The sequence below is a fragment of the Salmo salar genome, chromosome 26 (genome assembly GCF_965601325.2).
Source record: "Salmo salar chromosome 26, fSalSal1, whole genome shotgun sequence".
Taxonomy (NCBI): domain Eukaryota; kingdom Metazoa; phylum Chordata; class Actinopteri; order Salmoniformes; family Salmonidae; genus Salmo; species Salmo salar.
Genome location: NC_138316.1, coordinates 3,114,576 through 3,134,526, shown reverse-complemented (window position 1 = coordinate 3,134,526; position 19,951 = coordinate 3,114,576). Strand labels below are relative to the sequence as shown.

Sequence of the window (19,951 nt, the reverse complement as noted above, 5' to 3'; positions counted from 1 at the left end):
TTTAACAACACATCCGCCAAGCTGATCCTCAACACGGGCACTTCAGGGGTGCGTGCTCAGTCCCTGTACTCCCTGTTCACTCATGATTGCACGGCCAGGCACAACTCCAACACCATCACTTTTGCTGATGACACAACAGTGGTAGGCCTGATCACCGACAACGATGAGACAGCCTATAGGGAGGAAGTCAGAGACCTGACCGTGTGGTGCAAGGACAACAACCTCTCCCTCAATGTGATCAAGACAAAGAAGATGATTGTGGACTACAGGAAAAAGAGGACCGAGCACGCCCCCATTCTCATCGACGGGGCTGTAGTGGAGCAGGTTGAGAGCTTCAAGTTTCTTGGTGTCCACATTACCAACAAACTAACATGGTCCAAGCACACCAAGACCGTCGTGAAGAGGGCACGACAAAACCTATTCCCCCTCAGGAGACTGAAAAGATTTGCATGGGTCCTCAGATCCTCAAAAGGTTTTGCAGCTTACATCACTGCCTGGTATGGCAACTGCTCGGCCTCCGACTGCAAGGCACTACAGACGGTAGCGCGTACGGCCCAGTACATCACTGGGGCCAAGCTTCCTGCCATCCAGGACCTCCATACCAGGCAGTGTCAGAGGAAGGCCCTAAAAAGATTCCAGCCACCCTAGTCATAGACTGTTCTCACTGCTACCGCACGGCAAGCGGTACCGGAGCGCCAAGTCTAGGTCCAAGAGGCTCCCAAATAGCTTCTACCCCCAAGCCATAAGACTCCTGAACAGCTAATCAAATGACTACCCAGACTATTTGCATTGCCCCCCATTTACCTACATGTACATATTACCTTGACACCGGTGCCCCTGCACATTTATCGCTGGATGAGAACCACATTTACATTTAAGTCATTTAGCAGACGCTCTTATCCAGAGCGACTTACAAACCCTGTTGCCATGCTCGCCAGAGTGGTAGAAGGCAATGGCAATGGGCTACGTTAGTGTGCCTGGAGAAATTGTGGTATGTGTCAGCTAGTGTGCTCTCTGGGTTAATCAGAGATGCCCTCTGTACCAAGCAGGGGAGAACTCAGTACATTAGCAGATTATCTACTGTTTTCAATATTATACTCATTTTCCTTAACTACAGTATCTCTCTATAAGATTCATGAATTATATTTGTTGCTTTCCTAACTGTATGTAAAGACATCAATATATACACTTGTGTAGCCGCTTACCCAATCAAATATATTTTTGCCCTCCAGGTTCTCCATCCCACAATGGAAGCAGAACGAGTGAAGCGGTTCTGTTAATAACAAAATCACACAATTGCTGAATGGTTCCTTAATAGCCCCCTTTATCATAATTTGATGTATGTTTTCATAGTGTAATTCATTATCAGGGACTGTCAGTCCTAGCATCTAGATCTCTGTTTAAGAGTTTGGTTACATTTCCCCATCATTCAACTTTAGACCTTTTTGTCTCATGAAGGTTGTGAGACCGAAACTTTTGTATACTGTAGCAAGTTATGCACCTCTTCTCTTTGTTGTTTGACCACAAAACCCCTCCCACATCACCAGAAATAATTAGTGGCCATCTATTCAATAGAGGCTCGTGACTATTCTTTTTACTGGCTTTTCACAAATATAATTTGCATGATCAATTTACAATCTCAAAAATGTTATAGAAATATACTTGTCTGCAATTAATTATTTTATATTGACAGTAGAATTGGTAAAAAATATAGGGGGGAAAGCTGTGGATTTTTGTCCATCCTTCCCCGTTTCAGAATATATACTTTTCATAGTCATGCCATGCTTTGTGTAAGAGCTATGGAAGATTGAAAGCAACAACAAAAAATACAATATACAATGAAATGTCTCTTAAAAAAAAAGTTGTGGATTTTTGTCCATCCTCCCCTAATTCAGAATATCTTCATTGTCATGGCATGCTTGGTTCAATAGCTATTGTTGAGAGAACAGAATATCCACTACTTTTTACCTCGGTCATAACACAGCCACAAAGTCAGGGTTTAACTAGTGACGACCGGCTAACTAGCTGCACTGCGGTTTGCTACTAGCTGTTACTGCACCCGGATGCTTTTTCGATATCATAGCTAGCTATGTCGCATAGTTTGGAGACCGCGTCTATCCTGCACTTCCCAATGAAATCTGATCTTTGTTTTTTCTGAAGATTTTTTCTGAGGAAAATAACAATAAGGTAGCTATTCAACTAACGTTAGCTAGCTAAAGTAGCCATCTGCCAAATCTGATCCGAGGCAGTGGAGGTCCCACATTTTCACGGGCCTGTGTATGCTAGTTAACGTTAGCTAATAATGTTACATACCAACTAGCTACACAACGAGTGGCATGGTTTCTTTAATCTAAATGTTTTTATCATTTGTATTTTTAAATTACTTTTGCGTTTGTCCTTTGGATGGTGTGTGCGCCCGGATTTGTGGATGTGTATTAATAGACGTAGCTACCCGGCTAGCTAGTAACGTTAGCTACTTCCCTTCTCCCCAATCCCCAGCTAGACTATTGGTGTATAGCTAGTACAGTATGTCCAAGCTAATAGCTATGTCACGAACAAAGACATTGGATAAAGCAATGTGGAACTTATATAGTTTCAAGTATACAGTAACTTTAGCTAGATATTAACGTTTCTTATTCATAGACAATCACCGTTTTGTTGGTGATTTGAAATCATTGAAAACGTTAGCTTGTAAACCAACAAATGATTTCAACAATCTAGCTACCATAGTTCTTTAATTTTGATTTCTGAATATACATTTTGCCTCCATCCAGGACAGATGCTTTCATGGGACTACAGATGCCGATGCCTTTGATGGGATTGTATTGCATGAAGCATAAGGAGGGTGTGTTGAAAAACAGGACAGAACCTTAACATTAACATTTGGAGGTGCTGAATCTGCATACTTTTGGGGGGAAGAAGATCCGCATAAAATGGAGATGGAGGAAACATGCGTTAGAAAGAATATAGTCAATTTTTAACCTCGGGCCAAATCTTATTGGTCTTAAATTGTGTATTGGGAAACAGATATCATATATCAAGATGACTTCAGAAGGATACCAGTACAGAGCACTGTATGACTATAAAAAGGAGAGGGAGGAGGACATTGATTTGCATGTAGGCGATATACTTGTGGTGAGCAAGGGTGCTCTGCTGGCCCTAGGCTGCCCTAATTGGGCTGAAGAAAAACCAGATGAGATTGGGTGGCTGCCAGGATTCAATGAGACAACTCATGAAAAAGGTGACTTCCCCGGGACTTACGTTGAGTTTGTGGGAAGAAAAATAATTTCACCACCAACACCAAAACCAAGGCCACCTAGGCCTCTTCCTTCCACATCAGATCTAGCCAGGACAGATCCAGAATCAGAGGGTGAGTAGTTGTACATAAGGTTACATTGCTGATGATGTTTTTATCTTGTCGATTTTAAAAGTACTGTACAACCAATTTTGATTTTAAATTACTGTGACCAATCTTTTTGCACTGTTGATTATGAATAGACATGAATTTCAGGCTCTAGTTTGTGTTTCAGCTCTTCCTTGGCTTGCTGTTTCATCAGTTTGAGTTGGTTACAACTAGTATTAAGCACTGAGCTGCAGATGTGCTGAATACGGATCTATGAAAACGCTGATGTGGAGGATTAGAGTGCATCATAAGCTTTTACAAAGGAAGCTTTAGGGGCAAACAGGAAATGCTTGTGTGTAACTGTGATCTGATACTAATAATTTACTGTAAGGAAGGCCTATACCTACAACAGTGCCGTAACTCCGCAAGGAAAATTAATATCTGTGCAGGCTTGTTAGATGTGACACAACCGTTGCTGTGTGTAAAAATAAATAATTATTCATTTTAATTGAATGCCTATAAAGGAAAGGTGAGCGAGATGGGTGTTTTGTTATCAGGTAACAATCAACTATCCGGTAGCAGTTTAGAAAGTTTCAGGTACGTCATCTTTCTGTTGTGCAGGCTTCATGTTGCCAGATCTGCCAGAACAGTTTGCTCCTCCAGAGACTGCATCACCCATCCTGGTCAAGCTTTTGGAGGCAATAGAAGGCAAAGGTAAGAAGAGACCGTGGCCTGGTGCATGGGAGTAGTTAACGATGGTGAATGTTTTGAAATTACATTGAAATGGTTAATCAAATCCACCTCCTGATCCTATTTTCTGTCCTGCAGGTTTGGAATGTCCAACCCTTTATAGAACTTTCACAGCAGCTTGTGGGCTGGATATGAGACAGTTCACTGACTGTGGTGAGTGAGTGGCAGATTGTGCCTAATGTGGTGGTTCATTTCTTTACTATCAAATGAGGAGAGACAAACTTATCACACAAGTCAGTTATACTTAAACTAAATCTTTAATCACTTATTAATAAGGGAGCAGGTCAATACAACACACATATAAAGTGAATCGATTGAGTGCTCTACGATAATGATGGCTGGTTGACGATTTACGCTCAGATGATACGTTGAGAGCCCCGAGACAAAAGTACAAAGGTATTTTATAGCCAAGATACACCCCTTCCAACCTACATGACGAATAACAGATATATAGAATGGGTCACAAGGTTAAGATTTGTATGAAAGATACCTATAATACATAGCAGACAGTATCTGCTGTGTCAACAGTTTTCATTGTATAGAGACCAGTGTCTGGCCCCGTATAGAACAGAAACATTAACTCATGCTCTGGAATGCTCTTTAGGTTTTATCACCCAAAGACATTGTAAATCTCCTGTCAGTGTTATCTCCCAGAGGCCCATCCTCAGTAGAACACACAATAGTTAATAACAGAATACCCTATTCTGTTGCATAAAACAGCCATTTGATGCAATAAAAGTATTATAACATAATCTTGCAATTTTTCCACCATACTACTTCTCCCATTTTTAATAGTTCTTTAGAAATATGATTTTCTTAACCAAGTGATTGTTGTAACTGTCATTTGTTGTGTTCATCTCTACCATCTACTAAGTTTGTTGATGCATTTATAGATTTGGAGCCTTTGGACCTACAGTCGCTATGTGATGGCCTTTGGAGATACCTGCAGGATTTGCCTAATCCAGTTGTTCCCACCTCTCTCCAAAGTGAGATGATTCATGCAGCGCAGGGTAAGACCTGATAGATATAAAACTAATAGAATCACTCAAACCAAACGTATGCTCAAGAAGCGGCCCACAGACCAAATCCGGCCCGCAAGCCGGTTTTATGTGGCTCACCATACAAATAAAGTTATAGTATGTTGTGGCAAGTTTTCCAGGGCAATGTTGTGCAATACATTTTAATAGTGGTTGTCATTGATTTAATCGTTACCTTGTGTGACTGTTTCTCCTTTTCATGCTCACAGAGGTAAAGGATCCAAAGGACTGTGCCCAGTTGTTGCGCAGAATAGCCAGCTCACCTACCCATCCGCCCCAATACTGCCTCACGTTCTACTGCCTCATCAAACATTTCTGCCGGATTTCTCAGAACACCAGCAAAAACCAACTCTGTGTCAGAGACTTGGCGGAGATCTTTAGCCCTGTGCTTTTCAGGCTTCAACCAGCAAGGTCAGTATACAATTACAATTGAAATACTTGATTTATCCCACAAGGGGCAATTATGCTGACAGGAATGCTTTTATGTACGAGGGCAGTTTAAGAACAACATGTCATAGAGACAGTAACACTCACAGTAACTGTAGAATGTGAACAGATTGTTTTTTGTGTGTTTAAATACACATACCAATTTTATTTAACCTTTATTTGATCAAGGAGTCATACTGATACCAAGGTCTCTTTTACAGATGAGCCATGAATTACATAAATTACACACATCAAAATATAAATGCAAGCAGAAAGAAAGAAAGAGAAAACACAGTCATAAACAACAAACATATTAATCCGTAATAAGATCCTCAATCATCTTTCTGAATTGCCCTAGAGGCACGAGAACATCATATAATAAGAACATTTTGAAGATTGTTCCACAAATAAGGTGGAAGAAAACCAAAGGAATTTCCAGAGTTAAACATCCCTAAGACCAGGTGTGGTAACTTGTATGTCTGAAGTTTAGTAATGATGTTAGGTACAGTGGGACTTCTTGCAAAAGGGCTTTATAAATGAAAACACAGTAATGTATCAACCTACGTGACATCAGAGGGCCAACCAACTTTCTGGTAGAGAATGCAGTGATGAGTACAACAATTGTTGCCCGTAATAAAGCGCATGATAATTTGCATCTAACGGCTTTAATGAAGTGGCAGCTGCATCCATATATAGATGTCTCCATTGTCTAGAACCGATTGGAACGTCGACTAAATAATCTGCTTTCTACAATTCAGAGAGAGGCAGGATTTATTTCCATAGAAGAAGCCCATTTTTATTCTCAGCTTCTAAACTAACTCATCAATATGCTATGTAAGACAGATTTTCATCTATCCAGATGCCCAGATATTTGTAAACAGGGACACGATCAATGTGGACACCATCTAAAGTACATATGCTTAAATCATCAAATGTATTTTTATGCTCTCTAGAATTACCTGCTTTCAGAAGTAATTTCAGGTCAATAAAGTTTTTCTGTAATACAATGAAGGAAGACTGTAGTTCAGATAGTGCCTGGTCAACCGTGGGGGCAATAGCATATACAAAAGTATAATCGGTATACAAGTACAGGTTACAACTTTTTCCAGACAAGTCGATATTGTTAGTGTAAACGGTAAAAACTACAGGACCCAGAATCGACCCCTGCGGCACACCTTTCATAATATCCAGGAAGCCAGATTTAACACCATCAGTAGATATACATTGAGTTCTATCTGTCAAGTAATTTTTAAACCAGTTACATGCATCCTGGTCTAAACCAGTTGACGAAAGCCTCTGAATTAGCAGTGAGTGATCAACAGTATCGAAAGCCTTTGACAGGTCAATGAACTAAGGATGCAGCAGATAATAAATGTAACCATTTCCTATCTCTCAGCTGTGAGGCCAGCCTGGATTCCCTTATCAAGATTCTAGAGATCTTGGTCAACAGTGAATTGAGTGAAACCCAGGCTGCTCCAGGTAATACAAGTAATATTTTTTATGTTTCATATTTGGAATTGAATGTGATTTTTAATGTCTGCTGAACTAATTGCTGACTATAGATCTCGAAGATAGACACCTCTTGCATGGGCCATAGCTGGTTACTTTTTCATTTAGTAATTACTAAATAGTATCAGTATATGTTCTAGTGCTGGATTAAACTATTAACCTCTTACATCTAGACGTTCCGCTAGCGGAACACCTGCTCCAATATCCAATGATAGGCGTGGCGCGAATTACAAATTCCTCAAAAATACAAAAACGTAAATTTTTCAAACATATGACTATTTCACAGCATTTTAAAGACAAGACTCTCCTTTATCTAACCACACTGTCCGATTTCAAAAAGGCTTTACAGCGAAAGCAAAACATTAGATTATGTCAGCATAGTACCAAGCCAGAAATAATCAGACACCCATTTTTCAAGCTAGCATATAATGTCACAAAAACACAGAAGACAGCTAAATGCAGCACTAACCTTTGATGATCTTCATCAGGTGACACACCTAGGACATTATGTTATACAATACATGCATGTTTTGTTCAATCAAGTTCATATTTACATCAAAAAACAGCTTTTTACATTAGCATGTGACGTTCAGAACTAGCATACCCCCCGCAAACTTCCGGGGAATTTGCTAACAATTTACTAAATTACTCACGATAAACGTTCACAAAAAGCATAACAATTATTTTAAGAATTTTAGATACAGAACTCCTCTATGCACTCGATATGTCCGATTTTAAAATAGCTTTTTGGTGAAAGCACATTTTGCAATATTCTAAGTACATAGCCCAGCCATCACGGGCTAGCTATTTAGACACCCGGAAAGTTTAGCCTTCACCAAAATCAGATTTACTATTACAAAAGTTTGATTACCTTTTGTTGTCTTCGTCAGAATGCACTCCCAGGAATGCTACTTCAATAACAAATGTTGGTTTGGTCCAAAATAATCCATCGTTATATCCGAATAGCGGCGTTTTGTTCGTGCGTCCCAGACACTATCCGAAATGGTAAATCAGGGTCGTGCGCATGGCGCAATTCGTATCAAATAAATTCTAAATATTCCATTACCGTACTTCGAAGCATGTCAACCGCTGTTTAAAATCAATTTTTATGCAATTTATCTCGGGAAAAAAGCGATAATATTCCGACCGGGAATCTCCTTTTCGGCAAACAGAGGAAAAATCACAAAGACGGGGGCGGCCAGGGCACGCGCCTAAGCCCACAGTCCCTTGATCGGCCACTTGAGAAAGGCGATAATGTGTTTCAGCCTGGGGCTGGGATGACGACATTCTGTTTTTTCCCGGGCTCTGAGCGCCCATGGAAGACGTAGGAAGTGTCACGTTAGAGCAGAGATCCTTTGTAATTGAATGAGATGGCAAAGAAGTTCAAGAAATGGTCAGACAGGCCACTTCCTGTAAAGGAATCTCTCAGGTTTTGACCTGCCATTTGAGTTCTGTTATACTCACAGACACCATTCAAACAGTTTTAGAAACTTTGGAGTGTTTTCTATCCAAAGCCAATAATTATATGCATATTCTAGTTACTGGGCAGGAGTAGTAACCAGATTAAATCGGGTACGTTTTTTATCCAGCCGTGAAAATACTGCCCCCTAGCCATAACAGGTTAAATATCGTGTACCAGCTGTTGTTTACAAATATACAAAGACCGCCACCCCTTGTCTTACCAGAGGCTGCTGTTCTATCCTGCCGATACAGTGTATAACCCGCCAGCTGTATGTTATTCATGTCGTCGTTCAGCCACGACTTGAAGTATAAGATATTCGTTTTTAATGTCCCGGATATGGGTGCTTGTAGTTCGTCCACTTTATTATCCAACGATTGTACGTTGGCCAATAGTACTGATGGTAAAGGCAGATTAGCCGCTCGCTGCCTTATCCTCACAAGGCACCCCGGACTCCTTCCGCGATATGTCTCTTTCTCCTGTGAATGATGGGGATGAGGGCCATATCTGGAGTAAATCCCTCTCATCCAACTCGTTAAATATTTTTTAATTGTCCAGTTCAAGGTGAGTAATCGCAGTTCTGATGTCCAGAAGCTCTTTTCGGTCATAAGAGATGGTATCAGCAACATTATGTACAAAATAATTTACAAACAATGCGAAAAATAAATAACGAATAGCATGGTTGGTTAAGAGCCCATAAAACGGGAGCCATCCCCTCCAGCGCAACATCTGTTCGCCATCTGTGGTTTGCATGTGTTCCTTTGGCATCCTCCTACATAATTTTTTTTGTGAGATGTTACCATTAGGCTGTATAACATATTTTCATTGTGGGTATTTCTACATGGATGTGCATTGTGATGATTAGGCTATGTTACATTGATAGCTCGGCAGAGCAGATGAACTGCAGCGAAGTACTACTATTACACACAGGAGTAGTTATGGTGTACAGAGGCGTACTTCTTTTTGGATTTTATGTCTGCTTTCAGGCCTCATTTTCTCAGTTTTTGATTTATTTAGTCTGTCATCATAATATGTTGATATTGTTACATTAAAACGTGGCCAAATAACACATTTCCACTCTTTTTTCTCTCTGGTCATTATGTTAATGCAACAAAGTGTAGCTACTTAACTGGTAATGCAGTAGTTGACACAAATAAATCAAACAATAGCCTACATGTAGGTATTAGTTTTGAGCCATTACACTCATATTGTTATGAACCGTTGCAGTTTTTGGGGGAATTTAAGCCTGTTTCTGGTAGCTTATAACTATCCTCCTCACTCACCTAATGAAGTCAACTTAAATTTCACAAGTTCAGAAAAGGTAAGTTATGCACTGTGAGACTGCAAATTGACAGCTTCATTCTCTCTTCTTGCCGCAGCTTTGCCCCCGAAACCACCAAAGGCCACTACCCCAGTTCCAAACAACGGGTTCAACAACAACATGGCCTTGCAAGACGGGGAGTGGTACTGGGGAGACATCTCAAGGCAAGCCCTGATGATCTTAATGATAATTCAATTAATAATGAATGAATGGTCAGTGTCTTGTGATGGAAATCTCTTGGTTTCCAGTTTGATAATGAGTCCTATTGGATTTGAAGAAACTGTAGCATAACCCTTCGTTTTCTTGTAGGGAGGAGGTGAATGAGAAGCTGAGAGACACAGCTGATGGTACGTTTCTGGTCCGAGATGCATCCACCAAAATGCATGGAGACTACACACTGACTCTGAGGTACGTTGTGAATCGCATGGCTGCTAAATTAATATGGAACTCTTTGTCTAATGCAGGGTTTCTGTTAACCGGTAATAGCCGATTTTTAAATAAAATAATTGAAAAGCCAATAAATAAAATTGTCCATAAGAAAATAAATAATTCCTTAGCAAAATTATGCTTTTTAATTGATGGAAATACCAGTCGATGGAAATAAATTTGACCAGTCATGCTTATCGGTCTGTAAGTTAATTATTTTAAACATTATTGTTTTGCTTCATATTATGAGGCATGTTTTACCTTGCTTTGAAGTAGCCTAGCCAAAATCTGACCATAGAAACAATTATTTTATAAAGACTTCCATATGCCATTGAAATCAATGGCCTTTTTTTTTTCTCATGTTCAAATAGTTTTCAAATAAACTTTTTCATTGTCCGGTAGCCAAAGGCACAATCCTAGTCATATTAGGAGCCTAGTTGTTGCATCATTAGATCTTCCCTCTTTCTTAATTTCTAACGGATATTTTGATCTCTGCCGCTCTTATGTGTGGTGTGGTGTGCTTTTGGAAACGGTATTTTCCGGCTAAATGAATTATGGAACACACATTCGTGAGCTTATAATGCGAAGAAATAATAGTTTATCAACATTTTAAGCTAAACGTTCTGATCTGTTGCATCAGCCTGATTTGCGTTCTAACATTTTTCTTATGTAGCTAAACTGGTTGTATAAATTAGGGATCCCACAACTGTCTGAGTCTGTTTGGAATAGGCTAGAACTGCAAACTGACCAAGAGAATAGGTCAACTTTTCTACTATGGGGAATAGTAGATTGACATAGGCTAGTGATTTTGCTGTTTGTAACTCGTCTTGTTGGCTGAGGAAAAGTGGCAGTTATTCCAACGTCTTCAAAGTGCGCATCAGAATTTGGTTGCATCCTAGAGTTGCATGTTCTGTTAAGATGAATTACCATAATCTAAATGTGATTTCTGTTATTCTGAGCACCGTTGGTGGACGCCCTAATCACACAATGCATATGGGTCCGGTATATTTCTCAAATGTCCGGTAAATTTAAAATGAAACCCTAGCCTAAAGACACATGGACATTTTCAAACGTCCCTTTTTGATCTCGCTCATAGGAAAGGAGGAAATAACAAACTGATCAAAATATTCCATCGGGATGGGAAATACGGCTTCTCAGACCCACTGACATTCAACTCGGTGGTTGAGCTCATCAATCACTACAGACACGAGTCCTTAGCCCAGTACAACCCAAAGCTGGACGTGAGACTGCTGTACCCAGTGTCAAGGCTCCAGCAGGTAAGGGTGCCTCCACAATTCAAACACAAATGGAAGCTACACTTATTCGAAGATAAGAGATCCGTTGGTCAGATTATTCTGTGAGCACAGTCAGTGCTTCATTTTCATATCCGGCATTTGAGTGTCACCCAGAACTTTTTTTTGCCAGATGACCGAATGAGATTTGTTCCTCTAACTGCTTTGTTGTCTCCTGCAGGACCAGGTTGTTAAAGAGGACAACATTGAAGCTGTTGGTAAAAGGCTGCAGGAGTACCACCTGCAGTTCCAGGAGAAGAACCGAGAGTACGATCGTCTGTACGAGGAGTATACAAGAACATCACAGGTGAATTGCTATTGTCATTCAATTGTGATTGAATCGTTTCTGATTGTACTGTATCCAACCTCCGGTTCTTTGTTTTCCTCAGGAAATTCAAATGAAGAGAACAGCCATTGAGGCATTCAATGAAACCATTAAGATCTTTGAGGAGCAGTGCCAAACCCAAGAGCGCTATAGCAAGGAGTACATTGAAAAGTTCAGGAGAGAGGGTAATGATAAAGAAATCCAAAGGTAATAATGAAAATTATACATCTATATCTTTTCAACCAAAGATGTAGCTAACACAAATCACAGTTCAGTTCTATGATAAAGTGGTTAATATCTGTTAGGGATGTATCGGTGAGCGTATCAGAATCGGCCGAACATTAGCTAAAAATGCCAGCATCGGCCCGATGTCTAGTTTAACGCCGATGTGCAAAACCGATGTCAAAGCTGACGTGCACACCTATATAACGTAAGTAGATGATGTAATGACGCCACGAAAAATACAGCGCTACACAGAACAAAAGCAGAAAAATACTAAGTGCATGCTTCCAACAAGTTCAATTTGAGCAGTCATTTGAAAGAGTAATAACATTTCAGCGAGACAACTCAAAGGCGAAATGCATTAATGCCAAGATGATGGAATTCATTGCCCTTGACAATCAACCGTTCTCTGTCGTGGGTGATGTTGGCTTTCGCGACTGGTCGAGCACCGGCACACACTACCAAGTGCGCTATTTTTCAGATGTTGCCCTACCGGAGTTACACAGTAATAGCGTCACTGCTATTAGCTTCACAACAAACTATGGAATGCCATTTGGGTCTTTTGCGTGTCAAATAACACTATTTGACAGTAACACTATTTGATGAGTTAAATAAGCTTTTAATTTGACACGTCAAAAAGCAGTTCTATTATAGAATGTTGTGTGTTCTGAATTTGCACGTGCAAGCCAAGCGCCACCCTACTATCAGTAGCACTGTCAAAGCTGTCCAAAAAGTCTGCAAACAAGCAAACACCGCGTTGGTAATAAAGCATTATTTGTTCGACCGCAACTTCTGGGGTAGCTAGCTTTAGCTTGGTACCTAGCTAGCACCAATACAACCAGCCTGAAAACAATGACCAGTCGAAACTTCAGTCATTTTCATTATTCTTAGCAATGATTTAGGAATCCTGGTAAGTATTAGCTAGGTAGCCACTTGTTGTTCACCTATTGAAATTGAACCTTAGTTCATGAAAATAAATAGCCAGCCAGCTACTTAACCCTGTTGCCCAAAGTTAATGTTATAAGCAGCCAGCTAGCTTCATCTGGCTAGTGACGCTCGACGGGACCGGGTTATGTGTTGTTAAGCTAGGCACAATAGTGGAATTTGCGGTTTGCCTTCAAAATAAAAGTACCTCCTTTGAAAGTGATGCAGAAGGTTACAATTGGTGGAATCATTCCATATTTAGACTAGATAATGTTAAACAAGGTTGGAATGTGACGCAATAAAATCAGTCTCAGTCTACTCGGTGACACCCACAGAACACAACTGAAGAGTTTACGCAAATATTAGCGTTGTAGCTCTTATCGCGGGACTGTGACTCTGAAATCACCTCCCCAGTCTGCCTATTGCATGTATTGACATTCATATTGTACAGCTTTACGTAAGGATTGGGGATCAATGAAATGGGTTATTAGTCTACTCAATACCCAAGCTATTTTTTCCCAACATCCTCAGAGTTATCGGACTCCAAAATATCCACGCAGTATGGTTTTTCCTCGGGAATAGTGTTCAATACACATAGGTTGACAATAAATGTGTCTCAATTCAGTTGTTTGAGTCCCGCAATAAGAGCTACGACACTAATGTTCTCTGGGTGTCACTGAGTAGACTGATACCCCATGTCGTTGATCCACAATTCATAGGTAATACTGTACAGTGAAATAAGTATGCCCCTCCCCCCAATGCAATTCTAAAGTAACATTGTGTGATTTCAACAGATTTTTGTCAAATTAACAAATTGTCTTTAGTTGGTTTTATATAACATTCCAACCTTGTTTAGCATGATTTATTCAATTATGGAATAATTCTACTATTTGTATTCATTTGCATCACTGTCAATGACATACTTTTATTTTGAAGGCTAACTGCAAAGTTCACTATTGTGTCTAGCTTCACATAGATGGGTCCGACCACCATTAATCAAATAAGAACTGTCTTATAAATTAGGGTTATTTTAAATGGTGACACCTAGCTATATAGTTAGCTAGCCAACTATAGCTACTGAAACATATTGTCTTTTTGCTATGTTTTGGGGGAAGAACATTGTTTGCATCCATGAGCTAGCTAGCTAGCTTTTTTTTTTATGACCAGCAATGTAGGTGCGCGAGACAACTTTACAAGCATCATAGCTTAAATATCGATGAATCGTTGTGACATATTAAATACGAGTGATAGTGTAATCACTATGTAAAAAAATAAACGTGTTATATTATTATGTGACGTGCAGTCATATTCAGGTCCTGATTGGTCAACAAGCTTATTTGACACGCAAAGGTCCAAATAGCGCTCCATATAAACCCTGGTTGAGAATGAAACAATTGAACAAATGAACAATGAAACAGCGCAGCAAGTAAGTGAAATACATTTTGATGATGTTTTACTGGTAATGGGGACATACGTAAATGCCAACAAAATAACTTGTTGGTGTGTGTGTGTGTGTGTGTGTGTGTGTGTGTGTGTGTGTGTGTGTGTGTGTGTGTGTGTGTGTGTGTGTGTGTGTGTGTGTGTGTGTGTGTGTGTGTGTGTGTGTGTGTAACCTTTATTTAACTAGGCAAGTCAGTTAAGAACAAATTCTTATTTACAATGATGGCCAAACCCGGACAACGCTGGGCCAATTGTGCGCAGCCCTATGGGACTTCCAATCACGGCCGGATGTGATACAGCCTGGATTCAAACCAGGGACTGTAGTGACTCCTCTTTCCCTGAGATGCAGTGCCTTAGACCTGTGTGTGTGTGTGTGTGTGTGTGTGTGTGAACTATTTTAACTACTAGAATCCTTAAAAGGCCGCTACATTTTTAAATATCAGTTATCGGTATTGTTTTTTTTGGCAAGGATAATATCGGCTATCGGCCAAAAATGTAATATCGGTGCATCACTAATGGTAATAGTAAAGTAGAAGTTTGTATACCCACAGAATCACTGGGGTTTTGTTGATGCCACAACTACTACTTCACTGTTGGAGAAGCCAAATGTGCCATTCTTATAGAAGTACAACAGCTGTCTCATATATTGACAATAGGTGATATATTTTTGACAATAATTGTTTCTCCTAGAATCATGGGAAACTACGACAAACTGAAATCGAGAATAAGTGAGATTGTGGACAGCAAACGGCACCTGGAGGATGATCTGAAAAAGCAAGCAGCAGATTACAGGGAGATCGATAAGAAGATGAACAGCATCAAACCTGATCTGATTCAGCTCCGCAAGACCAGAGACCAATACCTAATGTAAGTATAGACCCAGTCTTTGCTGTTATCAAATATCTTGTCTATTATGTCCCGTTACTAAATGACTGACATTAAACCTTTTTTATTTTCTCATGGTAGGTGGCTGACACAAAAGGGAGTGAGGCAGAAGAAGCTGAATGAATGGTTGGGTATCAAGAATGAAAACCCAGAGGAGTAAGTATCCATTTCCCACGCTTTTACTTTGGATTGTTCTTTAAAGATCCACTTCAAAGTTTTGACTCCTTTTGCATGTTTCTTTTTAAAGGAGTAATTCAAACAGAAGTTAGTGTCGTATAAAACTAATGTGATTATTGTATTACAGTGAGTACTCAATGGTTGAAGACGATGAGGACCTCCCACATCATGATGAACGTTCGTGGAGGCTAGGCAACATCAACCGGCTACAGGCAGAAGCTCTGCTCCGGGGGAAGAAGGACGGAACATTCCTGGTCCGGGACAGTAGCAAAGCTGGCTGCTACGCCTGCAGTGTTGTGTATGTATCTAATAATACAAGTTTGCGGGGTGCTTATATTTGTCCTGTTAATGGAAATGTGTTTTTTTTGCATATCCCAACTCCCCCGTGAGACACCCGCAAGGAGTGGGGCCACGGCAAGGGTCACTATTGTATAGCACCGCTGTTGCAATTAGGGTTAAGTGCCTTGCTCAAGGGCATAGCGACAGATTTTTAGGCTACCTAATCACCCGGAAAACATTTCCATATGAAGACACATGATTTGAGTTTAGTGTCATGATAATTTAAGACCTAAACACTCATTTTTCATAGAGTTAATCAATCTTATTTAATGAGATCCGATTATTCAGTGTTAACATGTTGACAGATTTTATGATGTTAGTATTGAGTGTGTATTGGCAAAGTGATTAGCATATTGATTAGAATTGTCATGCAAGATCATATTCATAATAAACAAACTGATTAACCTCATGCTACATATTGAGGGAGACTGAAGGAAGAAGGAAAAGTTGACCTTGGTGTGTTTCTAAATGATCAAGTTGACAACATGTAACAAAACCAGGCCATTCGTTATTTTCGGAACCATGAAAAATAGTCCATACATGGAATTTGGATGTATTCTGATCTTGATGTATTCTAATTTAAAATGTCTTTCTTTGCAGTGTGGAGGGTGAGGTGAAGCATTGTGTTATCAACAAGAGTCATACGGGCTATGGATTTGCAGAGCCGTATAACCTGTATGGCTCCCTAAAAGAACTAGTCCTGCACTACCACCACACATCACTCGTACAGCACAATGATTCTTTAAATGTCACGCTCGCCTACCCAGTTTACACCCAGAAGAGGCGGTGATGAACTCATGGTGAGGACTTGGACTTCATGATGGACAATCAAGACGACTTCTTTGGAAATGCAAATGCCTGGGATGGTATCAATTAAAAAAGTGAAACATTGGTACAGGTGTTTGACATTTTGGAAATTTCAAAAATCAGGAGATGGAGGACGGAGTCCTTCCCTTTATGGTCCTCGTTTAAACTTTTTTTAATTTATTTTTATTTTTAGCTTTTTCCTTTGGATAGCCATGATTACGTATGTGTGAGTGAGCATGGTATGTGCAGTCAAGCCTACTAATTGAAAAAAGGAGGAGAGACTTAAAGCAGCATGTGACATTTTAAGACAGGTTTTTCAGACACAGATTAAGCCTGGTCCTGGGCTAAAATGCATGGTCAATGGAGAGTCTCCATTGAAATTGCTTTTTAGTTCCGGACTAGGCTTAATCTGTGTCTGGGAAACTGCATTTTCAGTGTTTGCATTTAACTGAAATGTTTGGCTTCCAATACCAAAATCTTCATTCAACATCCTGACACTGTCAAGTGGAATTTTTTGTTATGCTATGTAATGCTGTCTGCGTCCTCAGAATTAATATGTACCCTAAATATATAATTTTTTTTTAATGATTATTGGGCATCAATGTAGGCTACCTATTAGCTCGACATGGTGTGGGACATTTTTCATTCTCTACTTCTACACACAAGACTTTGGTTTACACTTTGTCTGTAAAATGTTAAAAGCATTCATATTAGAGTCATTTTAAATGTATTCAACAAAAAAAAATATATATATATATATACACACACACACACACACACACACACACACACACACACACAGTACCAGTCAAAAATGTGGACACCTACTCATTCTTTATTTTGATTATTTTCTGTAGAATAATAGGGAAGATATCAAAATTATGAAATAACACATGGAATCATGTATTAACTTTTTTTTTTTAAGAATCTAAAATACATTTTAGATTCTTCAAAGTAGCCACCCTTTGCCTTATTGACAGCTTTGCACACTCTTGACATTCTCTCAGCCAGCTTCACTTGGAATGCTTTTCCAACATTCTTGAAGGAGTTCCCACATATGCTGAGCACTTGGCTGCTTTTTCTTCACTCTGCGGTCCAACTCATCCCAAACCATCTCTATTGGGTTGAGGTCGGGTGATCTAATGCAGCACTCAATCACCCTCCTTTTTAGGGGCGGCAGGTAGCCTAGTGGTTAGAGTGTTGGGCCCGTAAACCGGAAGGTTGCTGGATCGAATCCCTGAGCTGACATGAATCTGTCGTTCTGCCCCCGAGCAAGACGTGGATGTCGATTAAGGCAGCCCCCCGCTCCTCTCTGATTCGGAGTTAAATGTGGAAGACACATTTCAGTTGAATACATTCATTTGGACAACTGACTAGGTATCTCCCTTTCCTTCTTGATCACATAGCCCTTACACAGCCACGCGGTGTGTTGGGTCGTTGTCCTGTTGAAAAACAAATGATAGTCCCTCTTAGCGCAAACCAGATGGGCTGGCGTATCGCTGCAGAATGCTGTGGTAGCCATGCTGGTTAATTGTGCCTTGAATTCTAAATAAATCACTGACAGTGTCACCAGCAAAGCACCGTCACACTTCCTCTCCCATGCTTCATGATGGGAACCACACATGCAGAGATCCGTTCACCTACTCTGCGTCAAACAAAGACACGGTGGTTGGAACCAAAAATCTCAAATTCGGACTCATCAGACCAAAGAACAGATTTCCACCGGTCTAATGTAATTGCTTGTAATTCTTGGCCCAAGCAGATCTCGTCTTCTTATTGATGTCCTTTGGTAGTGGTTTTCTTGCAGCAATTTGACCATGAAGGCCTGATTCACACAGTTTCCTCTGAACAGTTGATGTTGAGTTGTGTCTGTTACTTAAACTCTTTCAAGCATTAATTTGGGCTGCAATCTGAGGTGCAGTTTAACTCTAATGAATTTACCCTCTGCAGCAGAGGTAACTGTGGGTCTTCCTTTCCTGTGGCGGTCCTCATGAGAGACAGTTTCATCATAGCGCTTGATGGTTTTTGCGACTGCACTTGAAGACATTTTCCGCATTGACTGACCATGTCTTAAAATAATGATGGACTGTCATTTCTCTTTGTTTATTTGAGCTGTTCTTGCCATAATATGGACTTGAGTCTTTTACCAAATAGGGCTATCTTCTGTATACGACCCCTACCTTGTCACAACACAACTGATTGGCTCAAATGCGTTAAGAAGGAAAGACATTCCACAAATGAACTTTTAACAAGGCACACCTGTTCATTGAAATGCATTACAGGTGACTACCTCATGAAGCTGGTTGAGAGAATACCAAGAGTGTGCAAAGCGGTCATCAAGGCAAAGGGTGGCTAATTTGAAGAATCTCAAATATAACATATTTGGATTTGTTTCACACTTTCTTTGCTTATTACATGATTCCATGTGTTATTTCATATTTTGTCTAAGCTATTGTTATACAATGCAGAAAGTAGTTAAAATAAAAACCCTTGAATGAGTAGCTGTCCAAACTTTTGACTGGTGTGTGTGTGTGTGTGTGTGTGTGTGTGTGATATATATATATATATATATAAGTTTTATTTATTTCCTTTTGACCCAGAAACCTTGTGCAAAGATGATTTGTTTCTCTAATTATTTTATGTTGTGTTATTGTGTTACTAATATTCCCTATTGTGAATGCATATAAACCACCCTATTTCCTCATAGAAAGGCCAGTGAAGTATTTGTTGTCCCTGAGAGAGTAAATGTCATTCCTTGATTCTGTATTTTCTGTATCAGAAAACCTTTACTTAGAATTCTTTAGTTGCAACTGTTAAATCTTTTTCCATGCCTGACTTGATATGACATAGGGAACATTAAAGCACCAAATTCATGAAATATAATTTAAATTAGTTATGTTTTTACTTACATGTATTTGCCAATTGAGACAATTCTTTGCTTCAACAGTGCAAATATGACCTACACAGATTGATCAATATGGCAAGACACAAGTATAGGAACAAAGTGGAGGAGCGGGTCGGACACGAGGGCTTCTAACGATCTCGAATTACAAAAATAAAGCCGGTCACGTCGCGGACACACGGCGCCCTACCCGATGAGCTAAACACCTTTTTGTCACACTTCGAGCATAGCTCGTCTGAGCATCCGAGGAGAGCCTCTGAGGATGAGGGCTACATGCTTACGGTCTCCATGGAGGACGTATGTATGTACATCGCATTCGGAAAGTATTCAGACCCCTTAACTTTTACGTTACAGCCTTATTCTAATT

The 19,951-nt window shown here is 40.0% G+C and overlaps 1 protein-coding gene across 2 annotated transcripts; it reads left to right on the top strand.

The window, feature by feature from the left end:
* Nucleotides 1-1,938: 1,938 nt before the first annotated feature.
* On the top strand, nt 1,939-19,565 carry LOC106587034 (phosphatidylinositol 3-kinase regulatory subunit alpha). 2 transcript variants are annotated; one of them, XM_014174884.3, is made up of 16 exons: nt 1,939-2,187; nt 2,775-3,370; nt 3,965-4,057; nt 4,172-4,246; nt 4,987-5,103; nt 5,340-5,541; nt 6,953-7,035; nt 9,904-10,009; nt 10,155-10,253; nt 11,368-11,548; nt 11,745-11,870; nt 11,953-12,095; nt 15,165-15,341; nt 15,441-15,515; nt 15,664-15,834; nt 16,476-19,565. In XM_014174884.3, the coding sequence occupies exons 2-16, from the start codon at nt 3,043-3,045 to the stop codon at nt 16,663-16,665; spliced, it is 2,166 nt and encodes a 721-aa protein (XP_014030359.1). In that variant the 5' UTR covers nt 1,939-2,187; nt 2,775-3,042; the 3' UTR covers nt 16,666-19,565. The 2 variants fall into 2 exon arrangements, with proteins under 2 accessions (XP_014030359.1, XP_014030360.1); XM_014174885.3 differs by having other exon boundaries at nt 1,962-2,187; nt 2,780-3,370.
* Nucleotides 19,566-19,951: the final 386 nt, after the last annotated feature.

What these genes read in the sequence shown, in the direction of transcription:
- LOC106587034 (XM_014174884.3), top strand. Translation starts at nt 3,043, where the DNA reads ATGACTTCAGAAGGATACCAGTACAGAGCACTGTATGACTATAAAAAG. An exon ending in TACTGGGGAGACATCTCAAG is followed by an intron (nt 10,010 to 10,154) that starts GCAAGCCCTGAT and finishes GTTTTCTTGTAG; the next exon opens with GGAGGAGGTGAATGAGAAGC. An exon ending in GACTACACACTGACTCTGAG is followed by an intron (nt 10,254 to 11,367) that starts GTACGTTGTGAA and finishes TCTCGCTCATAG; the next exon opens with GAAAGGAGGAAATAACAAAC.